The sequence below is a fragment of the Streptopelia decaocto genome, assembly GCF_964273445.1.
Source record: "Streptopelia decaocto genome assembly, contig: HAP1_SCAFFOLD_131, whole genome shotgun sequence".
Taxonomy (NCBI): domain Eukaryota; kingdom Metazoa; phylum Chordata; class Aves; order Columbiformes; family Columbidae; genus Streptopelia; species Streptopelia decaocto.
The window spans coordinates 173,245-193,665 of record NW_028117150.1 but is presented as its reverse complement, the minus strand read 5'-3'; the positions used below and the strand labels follow the sequence as shown (position 1 = coordinate 193,665).

General features: G+C 54.6%; 2 protein-coding genes across 2 annotated transcripts; one reads left to right on the top strand and one right to left on the bottom strand.

The window, feature by feature from the left end:
• Positions 1 to 973: 973 nt before the first annotated feature.
• Positions 974 to 1,906, bottom strand: LOC309451857 (olfactory receptor 14J1-like; the record flags this gene model as incomplete). The annotated part of the gene is made up of 1 exon (XM_082076563.1): positions 974 to 1,906. One exon carries the CDS (start codon positions 1,904 to 1,906, stop codon positions 974 to 976), a length of 933 nt encoding a protein of 310 aa, XP_081932689.1.
• A 7,831-nt stretch (positions 1,907 to 9,737) lies between these two features.
• On the top strand, positions 9,738 to 19,643 carry LOC309451856 (maestro heat-like repeat-containing protein family member 2B; the record flags this gene model as incomplete). Its single annotated transcript, XM_082076562.1, has 6 exons — positions 9,738 to 9,954; positions 12,069 to 12,197; positions 13,690 to 13,735; positions 18,154 to 18,313; positions 18,682 to 18,779; positions 19,518 to 19,643. The coding sequence occupies exons 1-6, from the start codon at positions 9,890 to 9,892 to the stop codon at positions 19,641 to 19,643; spliced, it is 624 nt and encodes a 207-aa protein (XP_081932688.1). The 5' UTR covers positions 9,738 to 9,889.
• Between the last annotated feature and the right edge of the window lie 778 nt (positions 19,644 to 20,421).

Sequence of the window (20,421 nt, the reverse complement as noted above, 5' to 3'; positions counted from 1 at the left end):
CATGGAACCCCCAGGAATAGCTGATGTTGTTTGTGCTCCTGGGTACATCTCACCTCACATCCAGGATGTGCGTGCTCACATCTCATCTGTACAATGCAGACATGGACTGCTGACCTAGTCATTCAGTGTCATTCCATGGAGGGAAGAACAATCTCTGTGAGCTGGGAGAGAAGTCAGGGCTGGAAATGGTGGTTGAGAGGGGCCCGTCCATGATGATGCCCTGGGGCAGATTCTGTGGGGTGTCCAGTGCACAGGGGCACAGCCCAGCCCCTGCTCTGCTGGTCCTGCAGGTCTCTGGCAGGAGCCTGGCTGTGAGAGGACACTGCTGTGTGTCAGCCCTGCACACACACGCTGTTCAGATGTACACTGGGGTTTGAATCTGTGGGACACTATCATAAGCATATGCTTGAAGATATAAACCATCATGCACTGCCCATAGGAGATCACCTTTCTATCTGGAAAGGCTGTTGTGAGGCCAGCTCTGTCACTGCAGTGCCCATTGCCTGTCCCTGCCTGCACTCACAGGACTGACACACAGCAGGACGGTGACCAAGCTGCCAGAGCACTCAGGCCTTGCACCAACACAAGGGATGAGAAGGAGAGTGTGGGAGTGGAGCCAGAACAGCTCTGGAAGAACAAGCGCTGGTGCTCCCTGGCAGTGCTGCCATGCCAGAGCTGTTTTCCCCTCCACCCACGCACAGGAACTATCCCTGCAGCTCCAAAAAGCCCTTGCAGGAAAGATATAGTGAAAAACAAGTCACTAAAGAGCCCTTTATTCTTTTTAGAGACAAGAAGAGCACTGCTGCTCATCTAAGCAGCCAACAGTTATAAAAGAAAAGCCAACAGTGAATTAGAAAGGGGATGACAACATTATCACAATAAGAAAATAACCAACAACACCAGAAAATCCAGTTGACAGGCTGGGCTTATAATTAGCTACATTAAAACTCCTGTATAGAAGAAGATGGGCAGTTTATTGCTTCAGAAAACACAAGGATATGAGTTTCCATAGGGCATCCTTGAGCTGCTGGTTCCTCATGCAGTAGATGAGGGGGTTCACTGCTGGAGGAACCACTGAGTACAGAACTGACACCACCAGATCCAGGGATGGGGAGGAGATGGAGAGGGGCTTCAGGTAGGTAAACGTGCCAGTGCTGAGGAACAGGGAGACCACGGCCAGGTGAGGGAGGCAGGTGGAAAAGGCTTTGTGCCGTCCCTGCTCAGAGGGGATCCTCAGCACGGCCCTGAAGATCTGCACATAGGACAGGATGATGAACACAAAACACATGAAAACTAAACATACACTAAACACAATAAGCCCAAGTTCCCTGAGGTAGGAGTGTGAGCAGGAAAGCCTGAGGATCTGGGGGATTTCACAGAAGAACTGGCCCAGGGCATTGCCCTTGCACAGGGGCAGTGAAAATGTATTGGCCTTGTGCAGCAGAGAATAGAGGAACCCAGTGGCCCAGGCAGCTGCTGCCATGTGGACACAAGCTCTGCTGCCCAGGAGGGTCCCGTAGTGCAGGGGTTTGCAGATGGCAACGTAGCGGTCGTACGACATAATGGTGAGAAGGGAACACTCTGCACCAAGCAAGAAACAAAAAAAGACGACCTGGGCAGCACATCCTGCGTAGGAAATGACCCTGGAATCCCACAGAGAATTGGCCGTGGACTTGGGGAGAATGGTGGAGATGCAGCCCAGGTCAAGGAGGGCGAGGTTGAGCAGGAAGAAGTACATGGGGGTGTGCAGGTGCTGGTCCCAGGCTATGGTGGTGATGATGAGGCCGTTGCCCAGGAGGGCAGCCAGGTAGATGCCCAGGAAGAGCCAGAAGTGCAAGAGCTGCAGCTCCTGTGTCTCTGTGAATAGCAGGAGGAGGAACTGGGTGATGGAGCTGCTGTTGGACATTGGCTGTCTGTGGGCATGAGGACCTGTGCAAGGAGGAAAAGACAGTGACAAGTTAGTGGAGACTTCTCTGAGGAAAATAAACATGCTGTTTCTCATGGAAAACCCCCTCCCTGATGGAGGGATGTTTCCACTCATTCTCTCTTTCTACCAATTGAGAAAAACAGTTCATCACAGTTTAAAATGCAATTGGGCATCTGGTTTCCATGAACACGTATGGGGAAAAATCCACTGAACTGGTGTCAGAACAAAAAGTGACCCACACTCCCACCCCAACCCCAGAGAGCAAGAGCACCAGGGACAGGTGGAGAAACAGGGAAGGACACTGCAGTGCTACCAGAAAATAAAGCAAGGACAGAAAGGCAGACGGGCATGCTGTGGAACCTTCTCCTGACCCGGCTGTGCTGCTGCCACTCACTTAATGACACTGGAGGGCAAGTACTTTTAGCACCTTTTTTGTGTACCACGTTGCAGGAACCCTTCACCTGGCGGTCCAGCTGCTGAGGTGGAGACTCGTGACCTGGACCCCACGGCTTTGGGGCAGAAGGTCTGCTGGGGAGGAGAGGAGATCAGGGGTTGCACTGGGAAATGTGTCTGCGCTGAAAAGGATGTGAGAGAGGTTTTTAAATCCTGTCCCCAGCATTTCTGGAAGCCGTTAACTCTTACTGCCCACGTCTTTGCTGCCTGCAGCTGTGTCTCTGTCCCTGAGTCTGCTCCCTGTCAGTGTCACAGACCCCGTCCCACCCGCTGTGTGCTCAGCTCTGTCCTGCTCACACCTCCTGGCACTGCCCAGGGGCAGCTCTGTGTGTGCAGGGGCTCAGGAGCAGCTCAGACACGTCCTAACGAGAACTGGGGTCTCAGTGTCTTCTCCAATGAGAGAAATAAATCCCCATCTCCCACTGCACACCCAGACAACCAAGAGTGGAAAACTGAAAGCACAGACTCCTTCCCTGGCAGCTGTTGCTGTCTCAATGTCGTTGTTCAGAAGGACCCTCTGCCATGTCTGTGGGGGATCTGGAGCTCTGAGCAGCCCTGACCCACACAGCCCCCTTCAACCCCACAAGCTCCCTGCCTGCCCTGCCGGGGGTTGCTCCTTCCCCCCACAGCTGCTGCCATGGGATCTCCCGGGCAGGCTGAGCGCTGACCCTGGCAGGCGGCAGAGTCCCTGCCCGGCACAGCCCTGGGGTGCAGGGACCCTGCTCTGCAGGACAGCCCTGGGCACCCCTGGGTGCTCACCCGGCTTCACAGCTGTTCAACATGGCCTGACAAGAGCCCCGTCCTTACAGATCCCACAAGCTGTGCCTGTGCCTGTTTCAGGAGATGCCTCCAGGAGCTACAGCTGCACTGCCCTGCACCAGAGACTTACCATGGCAAGGGCTGCAAAGGTTTCTCCTCCAGTGAGCTCTCAGTCATCCTCCCAGTCCTGACCACCTTTAATCTCTCTCTGCCTTGCTCGTCTCCTGAGATCCCCAGGCAGAGCCCTCAGCCCTGCTGCGTGTGCAGAGGAGCTGCTCCTGGGCAGAGCTGTCTCTCTGCAGCGCTGCCGCTGCCATGAGCTCCCTGTGTCCCAGGAGCACAGCCCAGCTCAGCAGCACAGGAGCAGCCCAAGGCACTTTAATGATCCCTCTGGTGGGTTTGGTGCTGAGTCCATGGACCTCAGACCCTGGAGGAAGGTGAAGAAACTTCTCAAGAAGTCAGATTCAGATTCAAACTCCAAAGTTTCTTGTACTGTTGATTTCCCACTGAGGGAACCTACTGAGAAACAATATCCAGGCTTAGTTAGAGAAGAAAACTGGAGGTCAGGAAAAGCAAAGATATCTCTGATGCTGAGGAAACCTGGATGTGTTTCTTTAACCAAAAGCCAAGCCCTGACCTTATACCATGGGAAGTCAGAACCTGTCTCTCCCACATTGCCCAGGGCCCTTCCTGGGACAGTGTGATGTGGGGCTGTGCAAGGCCAAGGGCAGGACTATGGTCCCACCCCTCTCAGGTTCCTGGCTGGGGACAAGGAGGCCATGAGGCCCCTGTGCTGCAAGGACAAGGTGTCTCCTCACAGGCATCAGAGGTGCAGACAACAGCCATAGCCAAGGGGAGAAGGAGCTCATGTCTGGTGGGGCTTTCAGCCTCTTTCCATCCCGTGATCATCTCCACGACAGCCTGTCCTGTGCTGTCCATCCCCTGCACCTCTTTCCCTGCAGGCTGGAGACATCCCCCCTGCTGCCCACCTTGCTCTTGTCTGAGCATCTTCCTTCCTTTGCTGAGATCTCTCCATCCTCCCCAGCTGGTCCTTGAAGCACAAAGCCTTGGGCTGATGCAGACTCCCTCTGCTGACCTGCTCCCCCACAGCAGTGCCCTTCCACTCACATTCCTTTCTGCTCATGTCCAGCCTGGACCTCCCCAGCTGCACTTTGTGCCATTAGTTCTTTCTCATGCTCTTTCCCACTATGAAGAAACCTCCACCACCTCTGAAGCCGCCCTTCAAGCACTCTCAGGCTACTCCTGCACTGCTGCAGCCTCCCCAGCGCTGCTGGGCCAAAGCATCCCAGGTCCCTCAGCACCTCACACCATGTGCACAAGGTCCTGAACCTGCCTTGGCACAGCCCTGCACTCTGCAGTTCCTCCCTGCTGCTCCAACCTGGGAAGCCGCACACTGGCACACACCCGTGTGTGTGGGTCACACCAGCGCTGAACCGAATGGGGTGAGAACTCCAGGGGTCTGGGTTCCCACGCTCCTCCTCATGCAGCCCCGTGTGCAGCTGCCTTGTTCATGGTGAGCGTGCACCACGGGCTGGTGTGGGGACCTTGTAGTGCCCAGGCCCTTCTCCTCAGGGTCACTGCTCAGCGTGTCAGGTCCTGCTCTGTCCTGATGGATGGGGTTATTCTCCTGCCCCAATACAGAACTGGCCACTTAACCTTTTAAAATTATGATATTCCTGATGGTGGAACCCCAAAGTTTCTCAAGGTCTGGACTCTCCCTGGACTGCTGCAGCCACAGTCCCTCCACTTCTGGCCAGGGCAGGGGCCACTCGCCCAGAGAGTCCCCGGTGCCCCTTGAAGAAAAGGTGCCCCAGCCTCCAGGACTCTCCTGAGCCCAGAAAGAGGCCACTACAATGGCAGCAGTAGCAGGTTCCATCAAGAGTTTATTCAAAAAAAGGGAAGAATTTCCAATTTCCCTAGCACAGTCTTTCAGTGCTGCTTTCTCCTCCTTATCCTGCTGCCTCTCCCTGAGTGCTGTGCCCCACTATCAGTGGCACCAGATCGGGGGACATGGCCATCTGCCCCCACAGCCCCAGGGCCTTGTCATTGGTACTCTCACTCACAATGAAAACCCATGATACCACATAAAGGAGCTCCATAGATCCAAGCAACTTCTTCGCTTTGAGGGAATCCCACTCCTGATCCTTCCAGCCCATCTCTCCTGAAAAGCCTGTACCCACCCATGGCAGCACCCCAAGCTGTGTGACTTGTCCCACACGCCTTGGTGGTTACTCCATGGATGTCAAACAGCACAGGCTGCAGCTTGTCCTGGCTGTGCCTTCCAAGTGCATTGTCTGTATGTGAGAGCCTTGGCACCTCACGTAACACTGCAGGCCTGTAATTGGCATTAAAGGGAATAACTGCCCTGAATTTGATTTTTCAATAGAATTATAGAATAATTTAAGCTGGAAGAGACCCTCAGGATCATCGAGTCCAACAATACCCCAACTCTAGCACTAAACCATGTCCCTAAGAAATCCACTAAACATCCTTTAAACCCCTCCAGGGATGGTGACTCCACCACTTCCCTGAGCAGCCTGTTCCACTGCTTCACAACCTTTTCCATGAAGAAATGCCTCCTAATATCCAATCTGAACCTTCTCTGGCACAACTTGAGGCCATTTCCTCTCACCCTATCACTTGCTACTTGGGAGAAGAGACCAACATCCTCTATGTTGTAGACAGCAATGAGGTCTCCCCTCAGTGTCTTTTTTTCCAGGCTAAACACCCTCAGGTCTCTCAGCCACTCCCCATCACACTTGTGCTTCAGCCTCCTCACTAGCTCCATTTCCTTCTCTGAGCTTGTTCCAGCACCTCAAGGTCTTTCGTGTCGTGAGGGGGCAGAACTGACCCCAGGATTCAAGATGCAGCCTCACCAGTGCCCAGTACAGGGATGGTCACTGCTGGCAACACTATTCCAGCCAGGAAGCTGTTGGCCTTTTTGGCCACCTGGGCACACGCTGGTTCATATTCACCTGCTATTTACCAACACCCCCAGGTCCTTTTCCACCAGGCAGCTTTCCAGACACTCTTCCCTGGGCCTGTAGCACTGCCTGGGTTATGTGCTCAAGGCACTGGGAACGGGAGAGAAGGGCTGGACTGGGAGCAGGGTAAGTGGGAAGAAAGCAGGAGGAGCAGACAAGGCGGGCAGTGCTGAGAGCTGGAGAGGGTCACTGTGTTGTGGTCGTTGCTGGGCAGCAGCACTGCAGATGGAACACGGGCCGTGACATCACACCTCGGTTGCATGGGCACTCTGGTGTCAGCTGAGCAGCAGGGATGGGGATGACCCCCTCTCAATGGTGGTTGTGGATGTACTAACCTGCCTTTGCACCAAATTCATAATCCCAACCAGTTATACTTCGGTGCTGCCTTGAGCGGTTCTTCCCAACTGCCCCGTCACGCGCGGCAGCCATCCTCACCCCTCAGAAATGTTGTTCTCCAGCTGGTTCCTGCAGTAGCTGAAGTTTACCTCCCTGTCCATGGCCATCCTTTTGCAGGCTCTGATCTCGCTCTGCCCCTGTACAGCACAGCCACTCTTCCATGTGGGCAGGAATGGCACTGCAAGGCGGAACCTGGGTAGAATCAAGGAAGACTCTAAAGCTCTGGGGGTGTCAGTGAATTAAAGTGGTGCCCAAGTCATCTTCTCCTCCATTCTACCATTCGGAGGAGAGGGGGCAGCCAGAAATGTATAATGCACATCAACTCCTGGCTTTGTGGCTGGTGCCGTCCTGAAGGGTTTTGGCTTTTACTGCAATTGGACATTCTTTGATGACTGGAGTGGATTATTGAAGCAGTTTAACTAAGTTGTTCTTTCAACATTGGGGACACAGAGGGAACAGTGTCTGATTTCACAGAATCACAGAATCACAGAATCGACTGGGTTGGAAAAGACCTCAGAGATCATCGAGTCCAACCCTTGGTCCAACTCTAGTCCGTTCATTAGATCATGGCACTAAGTGCCATGTCCAATCTCAGTTTCAAAACCTCCAGGGACGGCGAGTCCACCACCTCCCTGGGCAGCCATTCCAATGCCTGACCACTCTCTCTGTAAGGAATTTCTTTCTAATATCCAGCCTAAATTTCCCCTGGCAGAGTTTAAGCCCATACCCCCTTAAGCTGCTGGGCGGGCCCGGGTTTGTTTTGGTCTGATAAATGCACGCGTCCCCGGAGGTCGGCGCTCGTAACTGTATTTATTAACTGTAATTGCAGGAGGAACTTTGAGAGGCACAAGTTGATGAGAAGCTTGGTGCTTGGCCTGGAAGATAAAGCTAAGCCCTTGTCTTAAATAAAATAAATAGTGACATAGTTTTTTCTCAAATAGAAGTGTGGAGAAGTTTTCTTCTCACATGCAAAAGCTTCCAACTGAATGACCTCCAGTTTTGGGAGTGCTCTGCAAATGTCATATCCCTGCCAGAGGAATCCAGATGTTGACAATTTAAACTGGGAGCCTTTTAGTCTACCTTTTTTTTCCCTGTAGCTACTTCCAAAGTTTATCTGGTACCGTTAGGGAAATTAAAAGAAACAAAGAGCTCTAGACACTTCAGGGATTGGTTTTACCTTTACAGTTTCTTACTTCTAAGCTGATGGCAGGTTTGTATCAGGGTTGTGTTCTGTAATAGAAAACCTATGCTTGTAGTTCAGCCAACAGAGCCTGCGTTACAGAGCTGACATGTGCTAACAGGGATATGATGGGCAGAGATGGGATGTGTTGTCATTTTTGGCCAAGTCACCTATTCCAGAAAGAGTCACTAGTGTAAGAATAGTTGTACTGACAAAATTTTCGGATTGTAATTTTGTCACTGCTTGTATGACATGGCCTTTTCCACCCAAAATAAACATAGTACAAAAAGCTACTGCATAGTTGCCTAATAGCCACTACAGGATGTCCTCTACAGGCTCCTGAGATTTTCATGTGAATCTGTGGGTGGAAAACAGGCACGGGACTAGTGCTGGAAAATCCCTGTATATAGTGGCATGTTTTGTTTATGGCCCCCATAAAAGTCTTTTGAAATTATTATACTTCTGAGATGAATCTTGGCATTTTCCTTACAGACAAGTCTCCTGAGGTGCCCTGGTATGCAGTTTGTAAGGGTCTCTGGGAAACCTTGGGGCTAATTCCTCCTCTTTGCTTAAACTTAAAGATTAACTTAAAGATTAACAAAACAGGGAGAACAGAAGGGTAAATCTGTCTCTGGAGGGGGCAGGAGGAGGGGTTTAAAGCCCACTTGCCCTGGCTTTGTGCTGTCCCCGTCCTGTGCCGCCAGGTCCCCGCTGGGTCTTTCCCCAGGCAGGGACACCCTTAGCGGCTTCCCCTGCGGGTCTTGCTCAGACTGCGAGGCTCTGGGCTCTGGAGGAGCACGGGGAGGGGTCCCCTTCATGGGGACACGGCACGAGGGAGGCTTTGGGATGCTTCTCTCGTTGGTGAGCAACACCTGGACTGTGACCCTGTTTCTGCGGCACTTTCTGGGATCATTCCCACACATCCTTCCCCTCTTCTCAGGGGGATGATGACTTAGAAAAGATCTTCTTGGAGTCCCTGAAGAAAGCGCCATACAACACTTCACGTCTGTCAGCATCCGTCCATCCTTCTGCCCTTCTCTGGACCACGATTTTTTTGAGGTTACGCAGTTATTTCTGGAGATCCCGAGGAAAGGGCCCTACTGCACTTCACCTCTACCAGCGTCCCGGCCACTCTCCCTGCCCCTGACCACCATTTCTTAGAGGGTTTCTGAGAGAAATGGGTTTAGAAGCCCAAGTCTCTTTCACCTTGTGTTCCCTCCCCTGAGAGGCCCCCAGCCTGGACTGTTTCTTTGCTGTACCTTTTAAGTTGTTTTTTATCTTATAATTAAAGTATCTTTTTAAAGCGCAAACGTCTGAGACTCTGATACAGGGAACCTGGGGTCAAGAACATTTCTGTGACAGTTTGTGCGCATGAATCCGCGTGTGGCACTGCTTTGCTGATGGAGCTGGGAAGGAAATACTCGTCCTTCTCTGGAGCCGAAAAACCACACGCGGTGGTTGGAGAAACCGCCAGTTTGACCTGGAAGGATGAAGCCAGAATTTGAGGGCGGAAATCAGTTGCCCCAGGTCCTTGGGTCTGGAGATAGTTCTGGGATGTTCTTCTGGTTTTCAAAGGCCATCTTCCAGAAAACAGCAATCCCAGTGAAGTGTCCAGGCTGTGTTTCCTCCCCGTGCATTTCCCGGGGTGATCTGCTCTGTGACCCTGTGAGCAGGGGTTGGACTGGGGGCTCTGCAGATGTCCCTTCAGCCCCCCCAGCCTGGGATTCTGTGACTCTGTGACTGTGCACTGCGGGTCCCCAGCACCCCAGGATGTTCCACAGCCCACAGGCAACGGCAGCTTTTCCTTTCCGGGCTGATTTCTGAAAAAAACATGGCTGTTGTTTTGGGCTTCACCTCCCGTCCTGCTACCCCAGGGTGACAGCGGGGCCGCTCCGGTCCCTCCCGCGGGCTCTGCCCGCTCGGAGCAGCAAGGCCGGCGGTGGGGAGGGGTTCCCGGGGAGGGCAGAGCCCGTCCCGCGGGGCTGTGGGGACGTTTCTAGGCAGGCTCCGCGCTAAACAGCCCCGTTGCTAGGGCAGGGGGCATTCCCAGCCCGGCGCTGCGGTGGACAGACCCGTTGCTACGGCTGCGGGGCCTTCCAGGCCAGACCCCGCGCGGCGCGGCCCCTGTCGCCATGGTAACGGGCCCTTCCGGTGCGGGCGGCGCGCAGCATGGCGGTGCCCCTGCCGACGCGGCGCTGTGCGGCGTCCGGAGCGGGCGGCGTTCGGCACGGCCGGTGAGTCCGGGCCGGGAGCCCCGGTTCCCCCGGGGGCAGCGGGAGCCGCTTGGGGCGTGGCGGGGAGAGCGCTCGGGCGGCTGAACTCCTGGCGGGGCCGGCTCGGGGAGGCGGGGCTGGCTCCGGCTCTGCCCGGGCTCTCTCGGCCCCGTCTCTTGCGCTCCGGAGAAAGCGGGAACTCCCTGGAAGCGAAGAGACCGACTGAACAGCAGAGTGATGCTGCTGTGCGGCGGCATTCTTTATTTCATCAGCGCTGGGCAGCACTGGGAGAGTCCTGCATCTGGGCAGGAACAACCCCAGGTTCCAGTGTAAGCTGGGGAATGAGCTATTAGAGAGCAGCGTAGGGGAAAGGGACCTGGGGGTCCTGGGGACAGCAGGGTGACCATGAGCCAGCACTGGGCCCTTGTGGCCAGGAAGCCAATGGGACCTGGGGTGGGTTAGAAGGGGGTGGTCAGTAGGTCAGAGAGGTTCTCCTGCCCCTCTGCTCTGCCCTGGGGAGACCACACCTGGAATCTTGTGTCCAGTTGTGGCCCCTCAGTTCCAGCAGGACAGGGAACTGCTGCAGAGAGTCCAGCGCAGCCACCAAGATGCTGGAGGGAGTGGAGCATCTCCCGTGTGAGGAAAGGCTGAGGGAGCTGGGGCTCTGGAGCTGGACAAGAGGAGACTGAGGGGGGACTCATTCCTGGGGATCAATATGGAAAGGGGGAGTGTCAGGAGGATGGAGCCAGGCTCTGCTGGTGACAACCAGTGACAGGACAAGGGGCAATGGGTGCAAACTGGAACACAGGAGGTTCCACTTAAATATGAGAAGAAACTTGTTCCTGCTGAGGGTGGCAGAGCCTGGCCCAGGCTGCCCAGGGGGGTTGTGGAGTCTCCTTCTGTGCAGACATTCCAACCCGCCTGGACACCTTCCTGTGTAACCTCATCTGGGTGTTCCTGCTCCATGGGGGGATTGCACTGGATGAGATTTCAAGGTCCCTCAGGATCCCTGGCATTCTGTGATTCTGTGAATCATCCTCCCCTCGTTTTGCAGGTTCTCTGAAAGCATTTACAATGGGTGCGTCTTTTGTAAGTGAATCACACTGTACATGAATTGAGCAGCTTCTCTTCACTCTCCATTCCCAGCTGCGCTCTCACGCGGGCAGCCCCGCTGGGGCCAATGCCCAACGAGGATATTGATGTCGGCAACTTAGAAGCGCTGGAAAAATCCCGCAGTTTCAGTCGGTCCTTGAGGCTGGCGGAGGAGAGCAGGGAGCTGCGCTGGGGGCAGACGGCCCGGCAGCACAACAGCCCCAGCCAGGTACTCACCCAGGGGGCTGCGCTGTGCGGGGTTTGGAGGTCAAGGCAGCTGTTGCTGGGGCTGCATTTTGCCCCAAACTGTGCTCTGGAAAGAGCTGATGAGGGGCTTTGGCACAAGGTTGGCCCTTTTCTGATGTAGAAGTTTGCAGAGAGCAAATGTTTCAGGGAACCGGATGGCAGTTCTGGGAGGAGGGAGGCTGGCCAGGACCTGCCAAGAGATGTGGAGCAGAGTAGAGAAGTGATTCCTTGGAATCATAGAATCATTTGGTTGGAAAAGACCCTCAAGACCATTGAGTCCAACCATAACCCACCCCCAGCACTGCCCCATATCCTGAGAACCTCATCTCCGTCTGTCCAGCCCTCCAGGGATGGTGACTCCATCACTGCCCTGGGCAGCCTGTTCAATGCCCCACAGCCCTTTGGGGAAGAAATTGTTCCTCAGATCCAACCTCAACCTCCCCTGGCACAACTTGAGGCCGTTTCATCTTGTCCTAAACCCAGTAGTGTCAGAGGAACCAGAGCAGGAACCAGAGCTTTAGGCCACCTGCAGCAAATAACCCAGTTTGGCTGCAGAGAGCAGAGCTGCTCCTGGGCTGGGAAAGCGCTGGCTCTGGGGGTGCGATGAGCTGGGGGAGGAGGAGGCGGCAGATGCGTGGAGGTGCCGAGGGAAGGCAGAGGTGGTAGATTTGAGTCTCTGCTCTCTTGGAGTTTGCGTCTCTTTCACAGCCTCTCTAACGCTCTGCAGGCGTTTTGTGTTTGGGTGTTTTGGGTATTTGAATTTTTCACGTATGTGTTTTTTTCACCCCTGTCTGAAGAGCCAAAGACCGACATCAGCCTGCCGCACGAGAAGCTGCTGCGGGCAAAGGAAATCAAGGCAAGAAAGAAGATCCCGAGGGAGAGCCATCAGAATGCCGAGCTGGAAAGAGCAGCGCGGCTCCGGACAGGTCTGTGCCCCGCCACCCCCTCCCTGCCCTGGCCGCGCTGGGTCCCCCGGTGTCACCTCCAGCGTTTCCCTCTCCTAGCAGCGCTGATCCCCCTCGACGAGGTCAGAGCTGAGTGGGAGAAGAGCAGCGGCCCGTTCCACAAGCAGCGCGTGGCCGAGCACTGCGCGGTGTTTCGTGACTTGTTCCGAGGGCCCACGTTCCCCCCGGGTCACCTTGAGGGTGCAGTACAGCCAGGAAGACGAGCACGCCGTGCCGGTCTGCTATGGGAGCACGGTGACTCCGTCAGAGGAGTGGGGGGGGAGCGGGGCACAGCCTCGGCCCCACGGGAAGCCTCTGTTTTTCTCAGAAGCTCCTCATGGGCATTGTCTGCCCCGGGGGATTTTGTTTAGAAGGGTATTTCCTCTGTGATGATCCAAACTTGTTTCTTGGATGTGATAAAGACAGAGCGTTGCAACAGGATGGCTGTCTGTCAGCAGGCTGATGTTTCTTAAGGCTCTGGGGGCTCTCCGGTGGAGCTGGATGACTTGGTGTCGCGGCCATGCCTGGTCTGTGCTGGGTCCTGGCCGTGCCCGTGACCGGTTTGTGTTCTTTGCCTTGGAAATCATGACCTGATCTTAATGGAACGTGTTGTTTCAGTGACAGACATTCTGTTTTGTTGCTCATTTAGGCTTCCAGTGCTCCCGCAGTGTCATCCGAGGCAGATAAAGGCTCCCTGCGGACTGTGCTGCTCACAAATCCAGGTGAGTAGCAGGTTCTTTACAAAGAACGTGTTTAAACAGGATGGTTTCCCTCTGCTCTTGTTTGCTGCTGTTTCTTTTGGCTGCACAGGCAGAGGCGATGCCGTATCATCTGAGTAGGGATATGTTACATACGCAGGAAAGATTGTAGCCTCCCCAAAGCTCTAGCAGTTGAGAGATGAGACAGGACCGGTGTCGCAGTGTAGTGGAAGCAATTCCCTGACTCCCGTCTTCTGTTTCCCCCCAGACTCCTCTCCCTCAGCAGTCTGCCTGGCAGGTGCATTCGCTGCCACTGCTTGCTCTGGGAAACTGAGGCACGGTGAAGCAGCTGACCAATCTTGAAATTACCACTGTTGAGTTCTCATTTGAAGCTCAGTCCTATAAGAACGAGTTACTCTTCTGCTAGGAAAGGATTGCTGGGTGGTCTTGAGCTGCCCCGTTGGTTCAAAGCGGGTCTGGGCGTTCTCACTTTGGGGTTGATGCAAACACCGGCCTCAAGTTGTGCCAGGGGAGGTTCAGATTGGATAGCAGGAAACATTTCTTCCTGGAAAGGGTTGTAGAGTACTGGAACAGGCGGCCCAGGGCAGTGATGGAGTCACCATCCCGGGAGGAGTTTAAAAGACGTGTAGATGAGGTTCTTGTGGACATGGGGTAATGCCAGAGTTGGGTTATGGTTGGGCTCGATGATCTTGAGGGTCTCTTCCAACCCAAACGATTCTGTGATCCTATCACGAAGTCGGCTTTCTCTGTTGCAGATGGACGCTGAAGAGACGCGCACTCGGAGTACCTGCACTGGCTGGAGTGAGTACCGCACGGCAGAGCCGGCTGCTGGGCTCGGGGAAAGCCCCAGCGGAGTGGGCAGAAACTCCTTCAACAGAGCTCGGGAATACGGATTTGCTGAGACTGTTCTGTGGTTCTCTGGTGCTCCTGCCAGTGGCTTCTTCACGCCCATGTTCTGGGTCCTGCTAAAGACGCAGGAGTTCAGGTGTTGCTGCTGTTTGGCTTTCAAAACGCTGAGTGTGATGTTTTTTTCCCAGTGAAAGCAGCCTCTGCTGTCTGTTTGCTTGTCAAACAGGGCGTAGGTTACGTTACAACGTAGCCCAGAGTGATGTGCAATCCTGGGGGAATCTGCTGGCCCTAAGGGAGGGAAATGAATATAGTGAAGTAAACTTGTGCGTGTTCAGGACGAACATCCCAGGCAACGACATGCAGTTGAGTAAGGAGATCTGCCATCACCTGCCCCCCTTCCCCGCCATGGGCACTGGCTGCCATCGCTTCATCTTCCTGCTCTTCAAGCCAGAACCGCCCCATCGATTCCAGCGAGGGTGTTGGGCCCAGGCCCTGGTCACTGGGGCTGTTGCTGGGCGGTTCACGCTCTCTTGGCCAGGCTGTTCTGGCGTGTCCTGATGACAAGGTCGTTACTGCTGGAGGAGAGCAAGTTCCTTGGAGTCTGCAGGGTTGTCCAGCGCTGCTCTGAGTTTGTGTGTCGCCTGAAGCCGCAATCCCAGCCCTGCAAGCACTGTGCTGTCCTGTTGCGTTAAACCAGGCCATTAAGAAAGTGGGTTTTTTTCCTGCCTGGAGCAGAAAAGTGCAGAGGGCTGGAGAAGCTGGGAGAAGTTTCAATGTGCCTTCCTTTTCCACCTCTGTTTTACAGACTCTGGGGTGCTGTGGGGAAGTAGTTGCCTGCCAGAGTGCTGCAAGAGAAGAGAATCACCTCAGCTCTTGTCCTTGTGTCTTGTTTCCAGCCACAGGCTCAAGATGTGAACCTTGAGCACGTTTGACTTGTACAGAGAGCACGAGGATGCCATGACCCCGGCAGGGCTGGCGTTTCAACAGTGCCAGTGGGACAGCTGCGTTACCTGGGTCTCCCATCAGCTCCTCAGTGAGAAATGGCCCGTGCGGGGGGCTGGGGAGCCGTGACGCAGCCCTGGGGGAAGGCACAGGGCTGGTGAACGAGCTGTGCCCGTGGGCTCCTGCTGGGTCCCGGCACTGGTCTGGGAGCTGTTACAGCACAGACTGGGCGCTTATGGAGCCGTCCTTCCCCAGACTAACAGCAGTCTGAGGAAGCAACCTCTTAAAAGCCCATTTTGAATGAGCATTTTCAAATAACACCGAGAGCCTTCACCAGGGCGTGCTCGACCGGCCCTGGTCGATGCCGAGGGCCCTTGTTAGTGGCGGGGAGAGCCTGGGGTTCGGATCTGCACCGTCTGAGGGCCTGGGGTTTGGATCTGCACCGTCTCGCTATCGCTCTGTGTCACCCTTTTACAGATAGGAGAGAGCTTGTGTTTGAATTTGTGCGGCCGCCCGTTTACCATCCTCCCCAGGTGAAGTTCCCACGCCACCAGCCCCTGAGGTACCTGGACAGATACTGAAACACCAAGGAGCCCACGTACGGCATTTACTATGGCCGGGCCTCCCCTCGAGGTGCTCTGCTCTGCGCTGGCAGGAAGGGCTGGGCTTGTTCTTCCCATATTTTCACTCTGGGGACTGTGGCCCCCACAGGGTGGTGGGACAGGAGGACGGACCCTCCTGCCTTGTGTTGGCATCTCGGGGCAGAGGTGCTTTGCGCCGAGCGTCCTCTCCATCACCCACTTGGGATTCTCTGGTCCGTGACCCACCGAGCGGTCCCGGGTGGTGGGGCAGCTCCACCTGCAAACTCTGCGCACAGCACCGTGCCAACTGCATGGCTGTAAGATCCTGGAAAAATCATTAAATGAACTCAAATCAAGGATTCAGTGCTCCTTTCATTGAGCCTTTCCTTTCCGTGTTGCTCCAGGATGTGTTGTTGCAGAGCAAGAAGCTGACCCACACTTGTTCTTGTTAATAGCACCAACCCCTCTGCCATTCCAGCCCTCTAGGAGCCCGGTTTTTGGAGGAAAAAACCCAAACTGCAGCACAACATGGCAGCAAAAACCATGGGGAACATCCCGATTTCGTGAAGGGCCCCAAATCCCTAACCCCAGCAACCTTTTCTGCTGACACTGCTGGGTTTCTGTGCTGTGTTCCCCAGAACAGGGCTCAAGGGAGCCTGGGAAAATGGCAGCCAGAGGCGTTGGTGTCCCAGTGGCCGACAACCTTTTCTGTTAAGCAGTTGTTCCCCAGATCCAACCTCAACCTCCCCTGGCGCAACTTGAGGCCGTTTCCTCTGCTCCTGGCGCTTGTTCCTGGGGAGCAGAGCCCGACCCCCCTGGCTCCAAGCTCCTTTCAGGCAGTTCAGAGATCAGAAGGTCTCCCCTCAGCTCTTGTTCTCCAGCTGAACCCCCCAGATCCCTCAGCCGCTCCATCACACTTGTGCTCCAGCCCCTCACCAGCTCCGTTCCCTTCTCTCCACTCGCTCCAGCACCTCAAGGGCTTTCTTGGCATGAGGGGCCCAAAACTGCCCCCAGGATTTGAGGTTTGGCCTCCCCAGCGCCCAGTCCATGGGTCAGTCACTGCCCTGGTCCTGCTGGCCATGGGGCTGTGTGGTCCTGCAGGGACTGGATGGGACAAACGCCCAACATTTGGTGTCAGGATGGGGCCTCCCAGGCTCAGGCCAGGTTGGGGTCACTCCGGGGAGGGTTTGTTGCCAGCAGCAGGCGGGCAGGAGCGGGTCGGGGCTGTGACGCCAGGTACTGGGCAGGTCCCTTCACAAACCCCACAGCGTCCAGTGACCGGACTGAAATTTCTGATCATCTGGAGGATGAGCGGTTCCCGTCCACCCTCGTGGGGAAGAGGCAACATCCCAGCTGGTGGGCACGAGCAGCTCCAGACCGTGGCAGCTCTGCAGCGGCCGTCTCAGGGCTTTTTTCAGTGCAGCCTGGAGTTTGTTGTGGTTGTTTTTATGAGGGTGTGCAAAGCACGTTTGAAGTTGTCTGAGAGCACCCCCTCCTGGGCATGGCAGAAAAGCACTGAGGAGAAAACCGAAGGAAGAGCTTCTGCTGGGTGTTTTGGGCCATCTTGCCTAAATCAGCATCTTGAAGGTGGCTCTCCATGCTGCCAGGTGCCTGACAGGCAGTATGGAGACACCCAGAAGGAAAGGACACTGCTTTTCCCACTCTGAAATCAGACAGAGCAGACATGGGAGAAGATGGATGAGCTTGGGGGCTCTCATCCTTTCCAGCTACGTGAGTTTATTTTGACAGTGTGGGACTTCTCCAGCCCAAGCAAAATTCCGTAGTTCTCTCCAGGCTTAGCAGCTGCTCTGCACTGGAGTGGACACACTCAGACAGCAGGCTTGGCAAAGCCCATGCAGAAGGTTTCGGTGTTTTAAGCCATGAGGTGTGTGGGCTTTGCAAAGAGGTTTGAAACTCCCCCAGGGCCAGCGGAGCTGGACTCCATTTCCCAGCACCGGCGAGAGGGGAAGAAGGGAAGGGAAGGGAAGGGAAGGGAAGGGAAGGGAAGGGAAGGGAAGGGAAGGGAAGGGAAGGGAAGGGAAGGGAAGGGAAGGGAAGGGAAGGGAAGGGAAGGGAAGGGAAGGGAAGGGAAGGGAAGGGAAGGGAAGGGAAGGGAAGGGCTGCTGCGGGGAAGGCCGGGGCTGCCCGGGGACCGGGACGCTGCAGCCATGGCCACCAGGCCCGCGCGCACTGGGGCCGGGGATGCGAGGGCCCCTGCTGTCACAGCCACAGGACACGGAGCGGCGGCGGTTGGTGCGGCCAGTGCAGTCGGTGCCGTTTGTGCGGTCGCTGCGGTTGGTGCCGTGGCAGCTGCTCCATCCGGCAGCATCGCGGGAGGTGCTGTTCATCTCGGTGACCCAAGCGTTTGGAGACTTTGCTTGATGCCTTGAGCTACTGGAGAGTGTGCAGAGAAGAGCAAGAGAGCTGGTGAGGGGCTGGAGCACAAGTGTGATGGAGCGGCTGAGGGACCTGGGGGGTTCAGCTGGAGAACAGGAGCTGAGGGGAGACCTTCTGATCTCTGAACTGCCTGAAAGGAGCTTGGAGCCAGGGGGGTCGGGCTCTGCTCCCCAGGAACAAGCGCCAGGAGCAGAGGAAACGGCCTCAAGTTGCGCCAGCGGAGGTTGAAGTTGGATCTGGGGAACAATTTCTTCCCCAAAGTGCTGTGGGGCATTGGAACAGGCTGCCCAGGGCAGTGCTGGAGTCACCAGCCCTGGAGGGCTGGACAGACGGACATGAGGTTCTCAGGACATGGGTTAGTGCCAGGGTTGAGTTAACAGTTGGACTCAATGATCTTGAGGGGCTTTCTCAACCAAGATGATTCTGTAATTCTATGCGGCGCTTTTTCAGGGTGTGATGGATGATGTGAAGATGGCCGCCAGTGACTTCTTGGTGGCTTTGGCCCGCTCCCACTTCATCATGGCTGAGCTCCAGAGCCACCTGAAGGTGGTGGGGAAGGTCCCTGATGAGGCTGTGCTCATCACCTTGGGCAAGATGGCTGGCAGCTATGGTACGGCACATGCAGCCTCCTGGTTTTGGCAGGGGTCTGTGATAATAAGGAGAAGGGATCCCCCCTCCCTAAATGCCCCGTCTTGAACTCGGGGGGACTCTGGAGTTGCCGCGCCTCCTCGCTTGGTGCCAGGACTGGCCAGCAGCTCTGCCTCACCAGCCCAGTCCTGGTGCTTGAACTGTAGGAACCCACTGGAGACAAACCCACAGGGTCTCTGTCCCACCTCTATCCCCACAGGGCTTCCCCGCACCCTCCCCACACCCTCAGACACATCCCACACATCCCAGCAGCTCCAGCCTTGCCAGAGTGGACCCTGGTGTCCCCTGTGTGCCACTGACCCTCTGGGTCCCTCTGTCCCTTCTCTGCAGCCCTGCGCTGTGTCCCCTTCGCGGGAGCGACGCTGCTGGCCCTGCGCAGGACGCTGAGCCGGGCGGGGAGCGGCCAGACCCTGCGCACCATCTGCAGGGTGAGTGTCAGCTCGGCCAGGGCCCGCGCAGGGGCTGGGGTGGCCTTTGGTGGCTCCATGTGATCCTAGAGGAGAGGTGGTGGGTGTCAGCCCACCCCGGGACCCGGAACTGCTGAGTGTGCGGAGGAGCGGGGGAAGCCTGGGAGGTTTCTGGGGCAGGACACGTCAGGGGCTCCTGGGTCCCTTCCCATGGCTTCTGTTCCTTACAAAGATTTTTTGCAGTAAATGTTTAAAATATTGGACTCAACAAGGTAAAAAGTGAGTCATGCCATTGTTGTGAGGACAGCTCTGTGCAGCTCTGTGCTTCCTTGTTGTGCCCTTAAGTACTTGGGGATTTGTTCCTAAAACTGTGTAATTGCAGTGATTTTGTTGGGGCCCCTCTGAGTAAAAAAATGTCTTTAATAGATTGCTGTGAATTTAAATATCGTTGCTACACAACTATGAATTTACATTTGGGAAAGGTGTGGTGTTTTTCTTCAGGTTTGCAAACACTTATTCTGCTACTAAAATATTGTATAAATGAGAAACACAAGGAAACACTTGACTGGTCTGGATCTGGATCTGGATTTGCCGCTTTTGTCGAATACTGTGTGTCGCTCACTTGGTTTTTATATTTTGTCTTTATTTTAACGTAAATTGCATTTATTGTATTGCAACTAAAACAGATGAGTTTTTATTTCTTGAAAACAGTTATTTTTCTCTCTCTCTCTCTTTTTTTTTTTTTTTTTTTTTTACTAGCATGTGTATCAACACAAAATCAGTCTTCATAAATACAGTTTATTTGGCTTTTTTCCATGTTTCTGTATGTATTTCAAAGCAGAAGTTAGTCTGATAGGAATAAATCACTGGAAAGTTCGTCCATAATTGTGGAACAGTAAGACAACAACACTGGAATTTGTTACAGATTTGTTGTGCTGCTGTCCCGCTGTTCCACTGTTACTACGCTCTGTCTTGAATGTACAATTGAACATGTGTCTAATTTTTTGTGAACAGATCAATGACTCTCCTGCATCTCTTTCTCTGGCACACCTTATTAAGGTATTACAATAGAATATAAGGTATAAATTCTTGTCAAATACTTTAATACTTTCTGGAAGAGAAAAGGAAAAAAAAAACAACCAAGCCAAATCTGAGAGGAAAAAAACTGGGGAGAGTGACAGCTTTGAAATAATGTAATTATTTTTCTGTGTTGTGCTTTCTTAAGGTCCAAGTCTCCTGTAGTGCTTTGTCTTACCCTAGAAGTTCGTATACCCACTGCAAGTCACGATCAGGTTCTTCCTGTGCTCGCTCCAGCTCTCGATCATGGAGTCGTTCCCGTTCTTATTCCTACTCGCCATTGCTGCCATCTTCAAGAAGAGGCAAAGGGAAGAGTCATAACTATCGTTCTAGGTCAAGGTTGCGTGGTGATCACCACTCATGGTCAAGGTGTTCTTAAAGGACATGAAGCGAGATGAGGCCAGCCCCATCGCTGAGGAACTGGCAAAAGATCTCCGGCCCCTATTTGACTCTGTCAGACCCTGTCAGGCTCTTTCAGGCTTTTTCATGCTCTGTCAGGTCTAGTTGGGCTCTGTTGGTCTCTGTTGGACTCTGTCAGGCCCTGTCAGGCTTTGAAAGGACCTGTCGGGCTCTGTTGGGCCCTGCT